Consider the following 18,436-nt stretch of genomic DNA (forward strand, 5'->3'; position numbering starts at 1 on the left):
GCCAAGTCTTTTGACGTTTGATTTTTGACGACCCATTCCAATCGAAGGCTGAAGAAAACCGAGCGAGGAGTGAAGGCAAATAAAGAACAGGCAAGTTTAGAACTGTTGGAGTGAGCAAGTGCTGCCAGGAAACTTTCGCTATGAATGCTACTTTTCGTGAGTGTTCGCTTAAAATTTCATCAATTTTGGCAGCACTAAGCAGACCCAAAAGAGCACTGGAAGAAAAAAAAAGAACTAAGCTGAAAATAGAAAAATGGGCGTGGCCCAATGCACTCGACTGATTAGAATGCATTTTTGAATTTTTATTAAAATGCTTGTAAAAGGAATAGCATAACTTTTAATAAAAGTGAAAATAAACAGAAATGTTTACAAAAAGTTGCTCTACTCGTTGGTGTACTTGGTTTTAGTGAATTTCAAGGAACAATCCAGAATATCCAGCATCATTCAAACACGACCGCTTATTAGGCTTAAAATGGGCATATTTCCCCTATGCAAAAAAGCACCGCTTGAAAGAAAAATCTTTTCGTGAGCATTTTTTATATCGAGTTTTACGTTTCTTCCGAGCTCCGTACCAGCCTTCGAACAAGAACACTTTTTTTCAATCAAATTATGTCTGGAGTTTTTTTTTTTTTGGGTTTGCTATTTGAGTGTTTTTGAAACCGCCTTGAGCCAGGGGTATTAAAAAACACCCAAAAAGCAAAAAATAAAAATTTCGTTCATTGGACCTTTTCAAAAAAAAAAAAAAAAACTCCAGATGTTTTTTTTCCTTCTGGGACTTTAGGATACGTTTTAACCAGTATAGTAACACAATTTGTATGCTTTGCAATTTTTATGTACAGACACTGAAACCAACTGCTTTTATTGTTCGTAAACAAAAAATATTTGCTTTTTTTCTTTTGTTCATTCCGTTACTCTGGGCCTGAGCCTTGTTAACGTCTCATCCGAGAGGGCATCTCCATCCTGTTAACCCTGGAGTTCTAACTACTAATCTACTAAATTCTTTTCAATAATTGCCGATTGACACCTTTAAACAACTCTCGAATGGCCAAATTACAACTTATGAAACGATCAGTCCAATGATTTTACTCATCTAATCAAAATGAAAGGCATTGTTGAATCGTCACTGACATGAAAAAAAGGGAACCAACCGGACCTACCTTACGGAATCACCCCCAGCTTAACCCGGGTACGTGACCGTCCGGACGGCGGCATTCATCTGCATAATCTTCTGGTTCAGCTTCAGGTTGTGGTCCTTCAGATAGTTGATCAGATCGGCCTGCTTCTCGAGCAGTTCGGTCGTGCTCAGTCCACGCTGCGTTAGTCCCAACGATCCGCTGCTGTGGCCACGGCTGCCCTGCAGGGCGTCCGGCGGGGCCGCTGTCCGGTTGAAGCGCACCACCTTGCCGATGTACGACCCGTTGACCAGGGCCAGCACGAACGTTTCCAGCGAGCAGAACATCGTGATGTACACGATCGGCGAGAGGAAACCCACGACGACGCACTTTTCCGCGAACGAATCGCCGTAGTAGTGCTGGATGAGGGCTTGCACCGCTAGCAGGAACGTGTTCCACAGGGAAACGATCTGCAGCGGGACGGCCCGGTGGCCGGTGGTGGCCCGGTGGAAGTCGTGGTACCCGTCCAGCCGGAGCTTCTCGTGGTGGCGCTTGACGTAGTGGTCGATGAGCTGGGGGGAGAAAAGGAAACTGATCAGCTGGGTTGTGAGATAGATTGATGCGTACTTACGAAAGTAATCAACCAGAAGGCGGCCCGCATATACAGCATTATGAAGTACGCTTCGCAGCGGCAACTGTCCTGCCAGGTGGCCGCCAGGATGACCCCGGTCAGCGAGATGCAGGTCGAAATCAGCAGGTGGAAGCTGTGAGGGTGGACAAATTTGGATTTTTGTGGTTAGTCTTCGTTACTTAAATAAACGGGACATTTTCCATAAACAAAGCTATTTAAATGGAATTGATTTGCAGGTAGGATTTTTGTTCAATCACGTTTGTCCGAAAAAAAATCCAGAAAAGCCTATGAGCCGAGACAATCAACCTCGGTCAAAGATAAGAAAATCTTCACCAAGTCTCAAACGCAAAAAATAACAATAAATAAACATGTAAATGCACCGACGACTCGCTACATCGCCATTGCATTCTGGGTAAACCACAGCGCCGAGATTGACTCACCTAAAAGCCGGCACCGTTTTGAGCGGCCGGAAGCCGTCGTCATCCTCGGTGGCCAGTATCGGGTCCAGCTGGCCGTCCTCCATCCTACCGCTGGCGATTCCGGAAACAGCAACAGACGAATCCTCGAAAAAGCGACCTCCCTGCGAAAAAATCGAACAAGATATTACACGACTTTTAGCTTGAAGTGACTCATTCCCCGGCGGATCGCCGAACAAATTCCGTCCGGAACGCAATTACGTGATTCTAGTAAACTTAATCGAACGGCAAAAGCAAGAGCAACACTGACTCACCGTGTTTGAACCAAAGTTCCTAATCAGACTGACCATAGTCTGCCGGGGGCAGCAGTACCAGAGGGAGAGACTTTTCTGTGGCTTCCGACGACGATGAGCTGTTTTGAAAGGCAGGAGAAATGCAAGCAAGAAAGATTCTCTCAACTCAAGGATTTTTTCGTCTTTCCTTTCAGCTTTTGTGTTGCGTTCTAATGACGACGATGATGCACACACAAATACTAGTCTACTAACTTAAGCTAAATACTAAAACCAACTTAAATCTAGGGGCAGCAAAAAGTAGCAAAAAAGAGACGAAAAAAAACACTCACTTGTGATAAGCCAGCCGCTCGATTTGAAACAAAATTTCAACACAAAACGGACAGTCACCGAGCAGACAACGAACAGGAGAGGTCACACCGCACAAAAGCAGCTGAGCTGAGCTAATTTTTTGATGACCTGCGAAGACTGCGAAAGAACGACGACGATGGACAGAAAAAGTGCATCCAACGAAGAAAACAAACACAAATGCATTGAAAAGTGCATCAGTAGCCCACAACAACAAAGCTTTTTCGAGAACTGTCAAATGTACGTGCAGGGGTGGAATTCTGGATAAAGGATTTTATTTATCCAAAATTTAAGATCGGTTTTTACCGTTTTTACCAGTTCGTATACGATTCCAGAAACAAAAATAAAACATTTCTTACGTAAAAAAAAATATAATTTATCCAGAAATTGAAAAAACAACATGGAGTTAAACTTTCTGTCAAGCTGCTGTGAAGTATGCCATTATGATATACAGCTGCAACAGAGACCACAAAAGATCCGGGGGCGAGTCCGGGGGTCGTTAAAGTGGAGTCACAGACAAACAGACGTGACTCTCCATACAAATTATTTTTGAAATCCATCGTCCTTAATAAACTCCACTAAATCACGGCGACGCCAGCGCTGCCTGGTGAGCTGATGCCGAAGCGCAGCCCAAACATACCAATACAAATCCATTACTGTCATGTGTCATGTTAGTGTATGCGTAAGACAATCAAGCCTTAACGATTGTAAACATCAACAGCTGACTGACATAATTTTGTTGATGCTGATCGTCAGTACCCGATGCAAAAAACAAAAATCAACGTCAAAGATGCCGGTGAATCAGTTCCGTTAAGTTGCGCCAAACAATAAAAGCAAGGCAAAGGTTCCAAAAAATGCTGCCGTTAAATTTATATTGAAACAGAACCACAGAAACTTAATTGTGGAAAAAAGATTGAGTGGCGCAACATTGGTAAAAGGCCAAAAGGATGACCAGCAGCAGCAATCTGAGCAGCAGTTCACGAAGGATAAGCAGGTTGCTCCGAATGAGATGACTCCTCCGCAGTAGTGGACACCTCAGCAGGAGCCTTGACATCGGCAGGCAGTTGAACAGGCCTACCGGGTTAATATTGGGGCAAGAGGCTATGGCCAAGGCTGCCCCAACCTTTTCCTGCAAAGCCTGGATTGTGATTCACCGTTAGATTTCCTGAATTCCATAAATTTTTGTGTTCTCGTTTGCTGCCTCGCACGTGCTCACGCTCAACTTAAAAACAAAAACACGCATCACACACACTGAGAAAAGACGGGTGAGCTGTCACGACAGCAGCGCCATCAGCGCCGGGTGAGTGAATGCCGAAACAAAATTGCATTTGAAATAACCGTTTTTGAAGGACGATGGTCCGGCACTCGAGTGTCCCGTCTGTTTGTCTGTGGTGGAGTGCTTTGCTTTTTTTTAAATTGGACAAATAAATCAAGCCAAAAATTGTGTTCACAACAATTAAGTTTATTTTTTGACTACAATTACCCTTTGTACGGCAGCAAAAGATTTAAAATGAAATTTTTAATCAATTTAAAAAAAATAAATTTATGTCTTTGTGTGGTCCAATCCAATAGCCGCTGGCCGGCAGTGAAATTATGGGAAAGAATAATTTGTATCAGACTTGGGTTATGCTGGTACAGCTTATCTCAGCCCCGGGTATTAGGTGGTGACAGCCCTCGCGCTGCTTCCAATGACCCATTTCAGAATGGCAGAGATCCTAGCGGCCCAATTCCGAGGTCATTGGGCATTGTCTGGCCCCGCCTAAACATAGAACAAGAACCAGACGGATTCTCGAACTATCTTTAAACTTCCAATCGCATCAGGCAAAACAGGGATCAGCGCGTATATAATGATAAATAAGTGGCATTTGAGTAAAACACCTTTTTCTTCCTCTTTTCTCGCAGGAAACAACGACGCAGGCCAAACACGATCGAAGCAGGCCTTGCCTCGCAAAGAGCAACGGCGAGACGCATCGTGTAAATTTATTTCTTTGCGAGTTAGACATGCGTCCCTCACACACCAAAAAAAGTGCTAAAAAGTACAAAAAATGCCTCACGGCAAGAAAAAGATGCGGTCGTCATCAACAGGATCGGCAGATTTGAAGAAGCTAAAGAATGCCGAAGCGCTACCTGCAAAGCCAGACAGTTTGAGCAAGGAAGTTCAAAATTCGTCTGGAAACCAGTTCGCTACCCTCCCTGTGGACGTGAGGGAGAAGGAAGAATTTGAACGACGGGAAAAGTTACCACCCATTTTTGTGAAAACATCGTCATCGGATTCGGTGCGCAAGTGGCTGACCGGGTTTATCAAATCTGGTGCTTTACGAGCTTCCATTCGCTTGTGTGCTGATGGACTCAAAATTCTGCTACCTAGCAGAAAGGATTACAACTACGTTCGGGATTTCCTGAACAACACAAAGATTGAATACTACAGCCATGACGTTCCAAATAAACGCCCCATGAAATAGGTCCTCCGAGGCCTGTACGACATGGATGTGAATGTGCTGAAAAAAGAGATAAAAACTCTTAAGTTGAACGTGATCGAAGTCTTCAAGATGACGAGACACAAAAAGGACATCAAGTATCGTGATCAACTGTACCTGGTTCATTTCGAGAAAGGATCGACAACAAAATCTACAGCCATTGCCGTTGAATCAGCGGCCAAAAGTTGCAGAGAATACAACACCTCCTGGCTTCAGTCAGCAACCGAGGGAAAACCAACCAACATCAACGGATGAAGGCAGTAGTGACCTGTTTTCACCACAAGAACTTCTGAACATTTTCATCGAGATGACAACAACACTGCGTAGTTGCAAAACTCGTGCGGAACAAGTAAGAACGCTTGGAGGATTTATCTTGGAATACAGCTCGTAGTTTACTCGTTCTAATGATTTTGAACATTTCAATGAATTTACTTTTTTAGTTTTAAGTTAGGATGAGTTGTTAAATTGTTTTCTTTTTTCTTTTTTACCCAAATGTATTCGATTCAATGCAAAAATGTAAAACAATTTGAAGTAAATAAATGAATGTGAACAGTTAATAATAAAACAAAAAATATAACAAAGATGAAGAGCCTTTAGCCATACCACATAGAATGTAAATGAAATGTCATTATTATAAGAAAGTTCAATAAAGACATATTTAATTTCAAAAAAAAATCAGGGTTCTAAAAAAGGTAGGAAGTATCCCTGTAAAAGGGATTGTTTACCTTGTGTTGACAGATAAAGGGTAGATAGTACCCTTTTTGAGGGGTAATCCTGATTTTAACCTCGGTAATCTAGATTTTATCGAGAAATTAAAAAGAGAGATGTGAGCCGGTAACATGGAGTAAAACTTTCGCAACTGTCATGGTAAACTTCACAGAAGCTTGACAGAGAGTTTAACTCCATTTTTTACTTTTAATTGGGTCCTAAAATGAAGTTTAGATTGCTGATATTATTGTTTACAGCGATAAAGCTTACTTTTCTGAGTACAATGATCTTTGTACGATCACAAAGAGTTGAAAATGGATTTTTAAATCAATTTTGAAAAATTAACCTCGCGGCCCTTCTTGACAGAAAAGCTCCTACTTGACAGCTCGTTCCAAGGGGACCATAGTTGATCCATCGAAAAAATGTTGTCTTGTCAAAAAAATAATTTGCATTAAAATGAAAAAAAAGTGATTAGAAATGGTTTTTAATCGTGTTTTTTACCGTTGTACATAAAAATTGACACAGGGCTGCACAGGGATTTACACCCTTACCAAAAATCATGATTTTTTGAGTTCCAAATCCCACTTTTCATACGATTTTTTCAGTTCAACCCATATAACCATTTTTATGGTTGTAGTACCTGAACTCAAAAAATCGTATGAAAAGTGGGATTTGGAACTCAAAAAATCATGATTTTTGGTAAGGGTGTAGAACCCAATTTCTCGATTCAGCCTGACCATTTTGCCCCAGATCTTTGTCATCATCCCATCCATGCTCAACCCTGCGCACTGTCAGTTTTGACGGATGTCAAACTCTTTTGTGTTTTTTTTCTGCGCCCAGCAGTCGTCGTCGTCATCGCGGAACGGGCTTTTCAGTCTTCGATCGATTTTTCTCCGTCTCGGTGTGTGGTGACCAGCAGCAGCAGCAGCAGCAACTCAGTGAAGCAGCCAGTTTCATCATTCCCCCCACGGTGCTGGATATTTGGGCCTGACAGTTTGAAGGGCCCCACCAACGCGCCAGGAAAAGGAATATTATTTTCGTTGGCTGAAGAAGTAAAACCACCAGGAAGTAAGTGCATTTTCAAGAGTGTTCGGAAAAAAGTGGTTCCCCGGAACGTCGTCACGTAACACACACGCACACGGAGATTGCGAAAAGGGAAAATTTTCCACCCTTTTGGAATGGCTTCCGGGGTTGAGTTTGTTCGATTGCGTAGAAAATAATAAGGCAAAATCGTAGAAGGAAAAAAAGCTTGGGGCGAAATCGACCTTTGGACTCTGCTCCACGTCGGTTGACGAGGGCAGAAGCTCCCCTCGGCACAACGCACACACAAAGAGAGAAAAATCTTAACAGTTTCCAAGAAGTTAGCGACCGAAGATCGCGAAGAAAGCAGGTCATTTCGAAGAGCCTGGAATTAGCATAAGAAATTTTGATGTTTTTGTAAGTTTATTCGCTTGAAGAAGAGAAAACAAGAAAAGAGAAGACTCTTGTGCAATCGCTGGAACGTGGAACACCTGGATTGAGGTTCTCCACGGCAACAGCAGATCGGCACAACGCAACGCAAAAAAAAGAACAAGTCGGAAGGTAAATGATAATTGATTACAGTCGAATCCAGGCGATTTAATATGAGGTGAATGGGGGGAAAATGAAGATTAGAAGAGAATAATGCATACACGCAATCGGCCGAGTCCGGACAAAGCGCAGATAAAATGAGTTATGCCTCTTATTCGAACTTTTAAATTATTTGTTTGTGTCCAAATTATTTTAATCTTAACATCAAATAATTCAAATGCAATATTTTGATTTTTTAAGATGCTAAAAGAACCTTCAATAACATCCACTGATTTCTCAGTTCGAAGCTATAAAAACTACACTCAAAACTTCGATTACGTAAAAAAAATAATCTTAAATTCTTAAATACATAAATTCTTAAATTCTTAAATTTTTAAATTCATAAATTCTTTAATTCTTTAATTCTTTAATTCTTTAATTCTTTAATTCTTTAATTCTTAAATTCTTAAATTCTTAAATTCTTAAATTCTTAAATTATTAAATTCTTAAATTCTTAAATTCTTAATTTCTTAAATTCTTAAATTCTTAAATTCTTAAATTCTTAAAAACTTAAATTCTTAAATTCTTAAATTCTTAAATTCTTAAATTCTTAAATTCTTGAATTCTTGAATTCTTAAATTCTAAAACTCTTGAATTCTTAAATTCTTAAATTATTAAATTATTAAATTCTTAAATTCTTAAATTCTTAAATTCTTAATTTCTTAAATTCTTGAATTCTTAAATTCTTAAATCTTAAATTCTTAAATTCTTAAATTATTGAATTCTTGAATTCTTCAATCCTTCAATTCTTAAATTCTTAAATTCTTCAATTCTTAAGTTCTTAAATTCTTAAATTTTCAGAAGAAAATATTTCAAATATTGGAAATGCAATTTTTTTCGGAATAAAATTTTAGTGAGGAATTTGGAATATAATCTGTATTAAAATTCATAGATTTTGAATTTTTAGAATCTCGAAATCTAATATTTAATCATATTAAAATTTTAGATTTAGTTTTTTTGAGCTTATATTTTTGATGTTTATTTTCATTTATGAGATTTTTACATTTTGTTTATATTGGTTTATAATTTTCTATTTTGTTTATATTGGTCAAAGTTATTGAAGTGTCCCTCTGATTTGCAAAAAGATTTTTTTTTTGACACTTTTCTTGATGTCTCTTGAGGAATTTTTTAAAAGGATTTTTTGCTTTCATTCCTTCAAATATAGAACGAGTTTCATATTTTTAATAAAATACTTTATGTATTAGTTTTTTTCTTTGGAAATAATATTTCTTGAATGTTGGTCCAATTTTTTTTTATATGGCGCGGATTTCGCGCGGATTGAGGTTTCGGTCGGCGCGGATTTGACGCGGATTTTTTTTTCGACTTTCCCGTAACAACCCTGTACCTACCAGTGATGAACAAAATTTTAATTTAATCAGTGGTTTTAAATGTTCAACAAAAAATCATAAAACTTTTTCCAGATTTCAAAATTTTACGATAAATTCGACAACATTTTAATAGGGCGAATCTGCATTTCTGGAGTTTTTTTTATTTGCAAAGACCCAATAAACCAAATTTCCAGTTTCCAAAATTTCCTACATCTATCCAACAATGAAAGGATTCCCAAAATATTTCTCAACCAAATTTACAGCACCCGACTATAAATCTGAGCCAAACATTTCATTAGGGCACAAAACCAAAACGTAAACATTCGGGATTATTCCACTATTCCATTCAGCAGTACACTCCCTACTGGCCCTCCAAGAATCAGATTGATTGCAAACAATTTCCTATTGAAAAAAATCGAAAAATGAATAGGGCACATAACAATGTTTACTCCAAACCAAAAATGTTCAAATGTGCCCTTTTGTTTTACGTAGTTGAGGAACTTTTTGTATTATATAGTGAACATTTCTTAACACTAATTCACTTCAAAACAAAGTTTGGTTTACTTTTCACCAAGGATTTCTGCAGAAAAATACTTCGTTCAGTACACTTTTGAAGATTCCGCTTTTAACTAAACAAAAGGGCCCATAAACATCATTAAAATCAACAATCGGGTGACAGCGCTTTAGTGCCCTTTCAGTTCTCTTCGAAATTGCATTTAGAAAGGGCCCATTATGGCCCCCGGGTCTTTTGTGGCAAGTTTCTGTTAATTTCTAGGCGTCCGAAGGTTATGTGAGGTGACACCGACGTTTTACTTCCCCATCCGAAAGAAGGCGTGATCTCGGCTCGAAAAATGCCACCGGGTCCGTCTGAGATTGAACCCAGGCCTGCTGGGGTGAGAGGCTACCACTACACCACCGAACCCGAATCATCAGTAAAAAATGCCATCAGTCACGCTTCTTTTTTAAATAGTAATTGAAACAAGTTGTCCACTTTTTGCAAGCGATTTTCTCGAATCGTGGTTTTTGGTTTTGTGCCCTAATGAAATGTTTGGCTCGAATTTCACGAATTTAAGTGTTCTTAACTTTTGACAGTGTTGCCAGATGCTTTATTAACTTTATTAAACTTTATTCTATTATATATTTTTTCACTGCATTCGCATTCGCATGGAGATGGTGATCTTAGTGGGTTGCAGACTGGATTTCGTCATATATAAATGATGATTGTCCAGCACAGGTTGCTTAGATATTGATTAAAGGGAATTAAAACCAATTCTACCAGCACAGGACACCACGAAAGCCATCCATTTCCGGCCGCTCCCATCTCCACCATTCACCGGGGTAGGAATAAGGATTTGGAGCACGGGAAATGTTGATGCTTACTTACTTGGAAAAAGGTAGCGAAACCGCAGGCTTTTTTTCCCAACCCTATTGTGAAACTCGATCAAAATGACCGTTTGACCAAATTTTATCGATTTTATATATTTTTTCACTGCGCCCAGAAAGCCATACGAGTGAACAGGAAATTTGAGACGTAATTGAGTAATTTTTATTCAGATTTCGGTAAAACCGAACCTACTCAAAAAAATTATAAGGTTTTCTAACGATAAAAAATACTGCGAACACAGTCTAAGCGGGGCATCGGTTTGTTTTCCACACAGTTTTGTTTGTATTAGTGAATTAAACCTAATTTTCACAGTTTCATTATGGTCAGATCGACATTTGCTAAAACATAGCCTGACATTGAGTCAACAAAAGCATAAGCATAAGCATAGGTGCCCACCCGCAGTTGCTACTCCGTTATTGAACAGGACCTCCAGAAGTTACATCCACGAGCCGTGGAAGATAAGTGGGAGCTATCTTTCCTCGCTTCGCAACTTCTCAAAGGCCCCTATCATGCTGATCAATACCGGCGCCGGCCACGACCAGTGGTAGGGTCACGGGGAAGTGGATGGGAATGTTAGTCCGATACTTGAGTGATAGAGACCGCCCAATCGACTGCATCTCCGACAAAGTATCACATGAGTTTTGAGGGGGTTAGTAGATGGGTATGAGGTCAGGATTCACGAGTGGCAGTGATGTGACCATGAGCATTTTGTTTATCGGTTGAAAATTTTAAATCTTAGGCAGCCGGCTGCGGAAAGATAGATAATTGATTATTTAAAAAGTTTTTTTTTATCGAACGCGTGCCAGCCGAGCAGTATTGCTATGGGCTGGACTTATCAGTATATTTTTACTGTTTTTACAATTTAGATAACGCGAGCAAATTTCAAAAATAGTAAATAAATGACGCTTTACTCTTCATAAAATCGATAGTTTGATGAGTTAATACTAAAACTGCCAGTTGGAATAAATTTTTACGATCATTTACGACGAAAATTATCGCGAAAAAACAGGACTGCGCGTTCCCAGAAGCACTGCACTTATGATGTCATTATTCAATTATAATAACCAATCACCCCATGCACACAAACAGCGACACAAAAGAAATGAAAATAAGCATGCAAAAACAAGACAGCGCGTCCCCGTGGTCAGCGCACTAATCATTTGCTAAAACATAGCCTGACATTGAGTCAACAAAAGGTTGAAAAAAAAATGGGAGTTTGAAGTGACAGCTGTTTGTTTTTCCCATAGCACGGTTCCACAAAGTTACTCGTTTCGGCTAGATAGCCTTATTTGTATAAAAAAAACTGAGAATGAGTAACTTAGGTTAAGAAGTTTAGACGATATCGAATTTAAAATAACTCAGAAATTAGCATTATTATTAACAAAACAAGAAAAACATATTTTCAAACATTTGTCCTTGAACCAGTTATGTTTGACCTCTTGTGTAACGTTACATACAAACGAGAGCATTCTCGTAGCATGTTTGGACACGTTTTTTTATAAATAAATAAAAGAACAGTTAAAGCTCATCACGCGCCAATCAAGACACACACAAAATAAAACCAAGAAAACGTGCGCGTCGCAAGAGTTGTCACACTCTCGCTGGGGTGATTTGTTTACCGTTTCAACTCTGTATGTAAATGGAGTAATTTGCAAATTATTGTACAATTGTTGGAAAAATAATTAAAAACATCTTTTCTTTCTGTTGAATGGAAGTTATTCTTATTTAAGTTTTTTTTAAAGAAACGAACACATTTTCAAATTACTCTACCGACTAGGAAAGACAAAACAACGACTGTATGGTAATGAAGTAGGAATTTCCACTCGCATACTGCGATCAGCAACGCGTAGCGTTGGTGTTGTTTCGTCGATATCGTACATTAGAAAAAACAAACTTTGTTTGTCATCGTAGTAGTCCCCCTTTTTTGTCCAGTTAGTTACGCAAATTGAAGCGAAATTCAAAGTTTGACAGCTTGTACTACGTTACATGTGTCAGTTTTGACAGGTGGGCGTCCCGTAACGATCGTAGAAGTTTTTCGCTTTCGTGACCTGACAAGCCGCGTCAATAAGCAATGACAATCAAACGGGGCAGTTGACCTTTAGCTCCTCCATCATCATTTGTTATTACGACCGACTTGTCGGTGGTGCGCTTGAGATTCGTGCAAAGGCCTCAATTTAGCACGTCAACCGCATTTTTTCGGTTTTTGAAGTCATGCACTCTGACTGACGGCGCACCATTTTATCGCGCGCGCGTTCTATTTCTGTGCGGAAGGGAAAGAAAACAGTTTGTTTTTATTTTATTTCCCGATTCCATCGGTGAGATGTCAACAAAAACAAAGCTGCTGCTTTGCTAAGCGGAAGGGTATTTTTATACCGAGCTTTATGGTTCGATTTTTATCGGGTCCGTTGGGCGCTCAATGATTGAGTAGCAATTATGCAAAAAAGGCAATCAATGTAACGCCACCGCACAGCTAACCTAATGGAAAAGGGTATTTTTAGACCAAGGGCGTTTGGTGCTTTCCCTCCGGCGTCATTAGCTGTCGCTCAAAGAGATGCAAACGACTATTTTTGGAAGCTTGGACGTTTCGAGTGATGGCCTATCTACAATCACTTAGCTTAGAAAATTTCACTTAGCTTAGGAATTTGAATCAATGGAAATGAATCTGAGTTTCTACAATGGAAAAGTAATCAAATTAGAAACTGACGTTTGGTTTGGAAAATTTCAAAATCTACGGTAAGTTGACGTTTCCATATCAAAGGTAAACAAACAACTGCATAGCAACGTATATCAGCCCAGCAAGTTTTCTAAGTTGATTGTGGATGACGAACGTAAGTTGCAGACTTTCCTAAGTAACTACTTTACTTAGATGTTCTAAGCTAAGTGATTGTAGATAGGCCATGAGTCTGACTTAATTAGAGCGTACGCAATCCGTTTGAAAACCCCGATTACCCAAAAATGGGTAATAAATTACTGTCAGTGAGTGGAAGCCATAACGACGCTACTTGACGGACGCCATTATGACAAATTTGACAGGTTCCTTTGTTATTTGCACGTTGCACTGAGATTATCCAGTGAAAGGTTTGCAAACTGCATTATCTCTATATTTTTAAAGGTTTTGAGCCGCTAAATCCTCTAACCACTGACCGTCGGACTTTTCCATAGGGGAATTTCAGTGTGTCAACGCTCTAATGTTACTTGATCCCCCTTTATCACTTTATTTTTACTCCCGGCTGATTGCAATGAGTACAATGTCTGTTTTGACAAACCCGTTCGCTCGAATCGGAACTTGTAATCTCATACCCGCTTTAATCTAACACTCTTAGACCGTATATTATAGCAGCAAAGAGTGATTATTTCTAGCACACTGTGCAGCGCTAGAAGGTCGTCAATCAGAAGCCCGGCTGGGCCACGTGACTCTTTCTCTCTCTCTAAGCCGTTCTTACAGCAGCGCTTAGCCCTTCCGATATAGGTTAGGTACATCTGGAAAACCTGGTTCGCTTTGTGGTTGTGGGACAAAATTGCCGCAGTACACCGTCGTCGTCGTTTGCCCCAAAAGCGACCACAGTCGCCAACATGTGCACACATTCACATAATAATAATGCACATTTTCGATGCGATGCATCGAAGCAGGCCGCGTGCAGAGGCCAAACCAACCGGTTGGGCAATAATCAGTAGGCCATGAGGTCTCGTGTCCCTTTTGCAAGTGACAGTGCTATCGGGTGGGATGATGGGTGAAGTTTGTTTTTAAATAGAAAAATTACATACGACCGTTTGAATAATTAGGATTGGAAGAGGAAAGCGGCGAAGAATGGACCCATTAATTTTTCAGCACTGAACACGTCGGTGATTGTGACAAGGCACGCACGCACAGGTGACAAGCCCGGTAATTTATCGATGATTATACTGTTCTGGATTAAAGCTTGCTTCGATTGAGTGCAATAAAGCTCAAGGTCTAGGACTATGATTAGATCAGGGTTCAATCAGAGATTTTCAAATGGCTTGGCAAAACTTTCAATATGTTTTTAACGAATGTCAGTTTGCCATAATGGCGGCAACTGTCAAAGTCGATTTACAGTTTGATGCATGACGAGTGCAGCTTTGCTGCTAGCAATCGAAGGTCGTCGGGTTGAACATTGCGATTTCACTGGCACAGTTTTTCGCGTTAGTTTAGTTGCCCTAGAGTCCATTTTTATAGCGTGTGTCAGCAACCTTTGCCATTAAATCGGAAGTAATTGTCCGCAATAATCCCCATGTGCCATGAATTAAATATGACGACCTCGGAGGCTCACTCGATGAACATGTGCGATAGATAGCAGTAATTTTATCGATCCCGTCACAGCCCAAGCTCCAAGCTCGTTCATACGAAATCAATGGCAAGCAGCCCAACAGGTGGAGAGCCGGGGAGCCACTAAATTATTCATGCAAGTCCAATACAAACAAGCGAGCTCGCTGGTAAGTGCCATAAATTTTCCATAAGGAGAAACTCTCAAGTTCACTGTTAAAAAGTGGTTTTGCATTAACGTGTAGACGAAAGACCCGTTATTATGGCACGATCTGACAGTTGAGTTGCCATAATCGCAGCAACCTTCACGTCAAAAGATTACCGAGGCATAGCTCGCGGCTTTGGTTGCCGCGAAGCTTTGTCGAGTTACGTGCGACACTTTTTTTTTCTTTATGCAGAGGCAAAACAAATTGATTAGCGCCGTTGACGATGATGGACGCACAAGCTGCGACAAATAAATGGCGTAAAAAAAGTGAGCTCACTTTACAAACGTAGAAGTGAGAATTAGAAATTTCGTTTAAATTTCGTGTAGAATCAAAATTACTCACTTTTGTGTTAACACAACCTTTGTTTTGGGTAGTATCATTGCAAAGTGTAATCGTTTTGACATTTTAACATTCCCAGTAAGAAAATTTCGAACGCATTTTTGGTCGACCAAATGTAGAAGTTCCCAGATTGTAAAACAGGCAAAGGAACAAAGAGAAGGTCGAGTCGCATCTTGTTATCGCTTGGAGCGCATCATTCAATTTGAAGATTGCCATTATGAAATTGCAACTTTTCCATGACCAACTCGCGTGACGCGATCGAATAACTGAATGACACCTTCTTTCCTCAGAAATGACGTCACGTTACGAGCTGAACGCCCCGCTGCAGGGCCCATCGAACGCCGGCATTATTGTTCCGGCGAGTCTACGGTTAAAGGACAACGGATCATCGTCGGCAACGACGCCGGATGATGACGACGACATTTTGAACGTCGTCGAGCCGGACTACCAGCTCCGAAAGCGGCGCGTGTGGTCACCGGAGGAGGAAGACTCGCTAGCGTCAGAGGACATTGACCTGCTCGACGACGATGACGAGCTGGAGGAGGAGGAAGACGACGGAGTCGGTTGTCCGCTGCCGTCGACCCCCGAAGACACCCAGCTGCTCGAGGCCGAAATGACAGAAGTGCTCAAGGCCGGCGTCCTGTCGGACGAGATCGACCTCGGAGCGTTGGCGCACAATGCCGCCGAACAGGCCGAAGAGTTCGTCCGGAAGGTGTGGGAAGCGTCGTGGAAGGTGTGTCACTTTAAGAACCTTCCGGCCTGGCTCCAGGACAACGACTTCCTCCACAAGGGCCACCGGCCTCCGCTGCCGTCTTTCAGCGCCTGCTTCAAGTCCATCTTTCGCATCCACACCGAAACCGGCAACATCTGGACGCACCTGCTCGGCTGCGTAATGTTCATCGGAGTGGCCATTTACTTCCTGACGCGACCCTCGTTCGAAATCCAGTTCCAAGAGAAGCTCATCTTCCTGTCCTTCTTCATCGGGGCCATCGTGTGTTTGGGCTTCTCGTTTGCGTTCCACACGCTCTGCTGCCACTCGGAGATGGTCGGCAAGCTGTTTTCAAAGTGAGTATTCGTTCACAGCTCTTCAATCGGCCTGACATCGAGCCCTTTCATTCATGTTTTGTGATACCCCAGATTGGACTACTGCGGAATCGCGCTGCTCATCATGGGTTCGTTCGTTCCTTGGCTGTACTACGGTTTCTACTGTCACTACAAGCACAAAATGATCTACCTTACGGTGGTCATCGTCCTGGGCATCACGTCGATCATCACCTCCCTGTGGGACAAGTTCTCCCAGCCGAACCTGAGACCATTGCGAGCGGGTTGGTTCCAAATTTCGCGCTGGGTAATTTCTCGTATCTTGATACTTGTCCATCACCTGCAGGTGTCTTCATGAGCTTCGGCCTGTCCGGCATCATTCCGGCCATTCACTACGTCCTGATGGAGGGTTGGATCAGCAAAGTTTCCCAGGCCAGCTTGGGTTGGCTGATTCTGATGGGCCTGCTGTACATCCTGGGTGCGCTGTTCTACGCGCTGCGAGTACCGGAGAGATGGTTCCCCGGCAAGTGTGATATCTGGGTAAGTATAGTTTCTTTCTTGTCTGTCGTTTCTCAAACAGTAAAACAAAACTCTTTTTCAGTTCCAATCGCATCAAATTTTCCACGTGCTGGTGCTGGTGGCCGCCTTCGTGCACTACCACGGAATCAGTGAGATGGCGATGTACCGGGTAACGGTGGGCGAGTGTGACATTCCGCAGCATCCGGCCATCAGTTTTTGAGGCCCTTCGTCTCACAACGAGTACCACTAGGTGAAAGGGTGTCGACGACGACGACGACACGTCCTGGACGAGGAACGGAACAAATTGTTGAGCGATGAAAATTCCCCTCCCCCGTTTCTTTTTGCGTTGGCCTCCTCCCTTTTCCCTTCTAATTTAGCGCAACCATTAGTTAGAGAACAGAAATATGGAGGATTTGTAGATTGATTCTATCAATTGTATTAGTTTAGGTTCATCCGAATGATTTCTTCCGCGTGACCCGTTTGTCGATCAGGAAAGAGAGATTTGTTTTCGGTTTCTTTTTGTTTGGGGGATCAAAGCAGCAAAAGCCCTATTGTGACGAGCTTTTTGGAACCGGGTGCGAAGGCGAAAACCATTAACGGGAGCGCGAGTGTTTTTTGCAGATTTTTTATTACAACTGGTAGAGTGTAGTGAATCAAAGCAAAAAAAATAATCAAATTCATATTTTAATTCGTCTCATAAATCTATAGCATGAAATAAAATTGATTCATCAATGTCCGCGTGTGAATGTGTAGAGACACTAAACAGAAAAAAAAACCTAGAAGTTAACCCTTACAAAATCCGGAAGAATCTTACCAAACCTTACCCCGTAAGCAGCAGTATGAATCCTTCATCACACCCAAATGCTTTAATACGTCCCCATTTTTTAGATTCCTCTATTTCACTTTGTTATTATTTTTTGTTTGTTCTTTATAGTGTATGAAGCAAGCCGCAAAGTATAAGGTTTAAATAAAAACAAAACACACACACAGACACGTTACAAAATAACAAAAAGAAGAAAAAAACTATAATTATTATAAACTAATGAAATAAATATAGTTCATAAATGTGGTGGAAAACACATTGCAATTGCATGGGATGACAAGTGTAAAAAAAACTATAATTTATTCACAATACATACCCGGCAGAAATATTACAAAACAATAAAAAAAACGTATGAGCTATGAAATATATATTACTTTTTGGTTTCCTTGTAATGAAAAATATAAAAAGAAAACTCCTTATCAAAATTTGATTTTTTTTTTCTTTTGCAGTGCATGAAACCAAGCCCTTCTTTCATTTCATTTATTTCGTTATATAAGCATTACTTGTGTGGAGTTACTATACTTAGCTGAGATGTGGACTACCTTTCAACAGCTGATTAATTCAAAGTTGGGAACAGAGTTTGCGGGTGCTTAATGAATCGAGTAAATCTACTGAAGGAAAAAAAGCTTCAAAATAACCCTAAAAAGCCCTTCTATTCTGCACATTTAATTTTTAGTAAATCTTTAAATTTTCTTTATTTTCTAAAAATATTTCAAATAAAACTGCTTCAAAATTAAATTTGCGGACATTTTATCAAATACATTTTAAAATAAGATAATTTTTGTTTATTTTTTTTAAGGGAATCTGAGTGAAAATAACCCGACAACTCGTCAAAACTGCGTTAACTCAGAAATGACCCTGTCCGGCGGTCGTGCGATTCGAAGCGTTATCTACTCGAAATCGATCTTGTCCTGCCATTTTTGA

At 40.7% G+C, this 18,436-nt stretch overlaps 2 protein-coding genes across 6 annotated transcripts; one reads left to right on the forward strand and one right to left on the reverse strand.

Moving 5' to 3' along the window:
* Window positions 1–810: 810 nt before the first annotated feature.
* On the reverse strand, window positions 811–2,936 carry LOC120425374 (transmembrane protein 192-like). 3 transcript variants are annotated; one of them, XM_039589883.2, is made up of 6 exons: window positions 2,782–2,936; window positions 2,474–2,571; window positions 2,184–2,323; window positions 1,744–1,876; window positions 1,158–1,684; window positions 811–1,090 (listed from the first exon to the last, which is right to left on the reverse strand). In XM_039589883.2, the coding sequence occupies exons 2-5, from the start codon at window positions 2,507–2,509 to the stop codon at window positions 1,178–1,180; spliced, it is 816 nt and encodes a 271-aa protein (XP_039445817.1). In that variant the 5' UTR covers window positions 2,510–2,571; window positions 2,782–2,936; the 3' UTR covers window positions 811–1,090; window positions 1,158–1,177. The 3 variants fall into 3 exon arrangements, with proteins under 3 accessions (XP_039445817.1, XP_039445816.1, XP_052562016.1); XM_039589882.2 differs by having other exon boundaries at window positions 811–1,684; XM_052706056.1 differs by lacking the exon at window positions 2,474–2,571 and having other exon boundaries at window positions 811–1,684; window positions 2,782–2,928.
* Window positions 2,937–6,915: 3,979 nt separating this feature from the next.
* Window positions 6,916–17,880, forward strand: LOC120425368 (adiponectin receptor protein). 3 transcript variants are annotated; one of them, XM_039589876.2, is made up of 5 exons: window positions 6,916–7,050; window positions 15,420–16,194; window positions 16,267–16,454; window positions 16,517–16,710; window positions 16,772–17,880. In XM_039589876.2, the coding sequence occupies exons 2-5, from the start codon at window positions 15,422–15,424 to the stop codon at window positions 16,907–16,909; spliced, it is 1,293 nt and encodes a 430-aa protein (XP_039445810.1). In that variant the 5' UTR covers window positions 6,916–7,050; window positions 15,420–15,421; the 3' UTR covers window positions 16,910–17,880. The 3 variants fall into 3 exon arrangements, with proteins under 3 accessions (XP_039445810.1, XP_052562015.1, XP_039445811.1); XM_052706055.1 differs by lacking the exon at window positions 6,916–7,050 and adding an exon at window positions 7,407–7,563; XM_039589877.1 differs by lacking the exon at window positions 6,916–7,050 and adding an exon at window positions 14,046–14,185.
* Window positions 17,881–18,436: the final 556 nt, after the last annotated feature.

Source organism: Culex pipiens, chromosome 1 (genome assembly GCF_016801865.2).
Source record: "Culex pipiens pallens isolate TS chromosome 1, TS_CPP_V2, whole genome shotgun sequence".
Classification (NCBI taxonomy): Eukaryota; Metazoa; Arthropoda; class Insecta; order Diptera; family Culicidae; genus Culex; species Culex pipiens.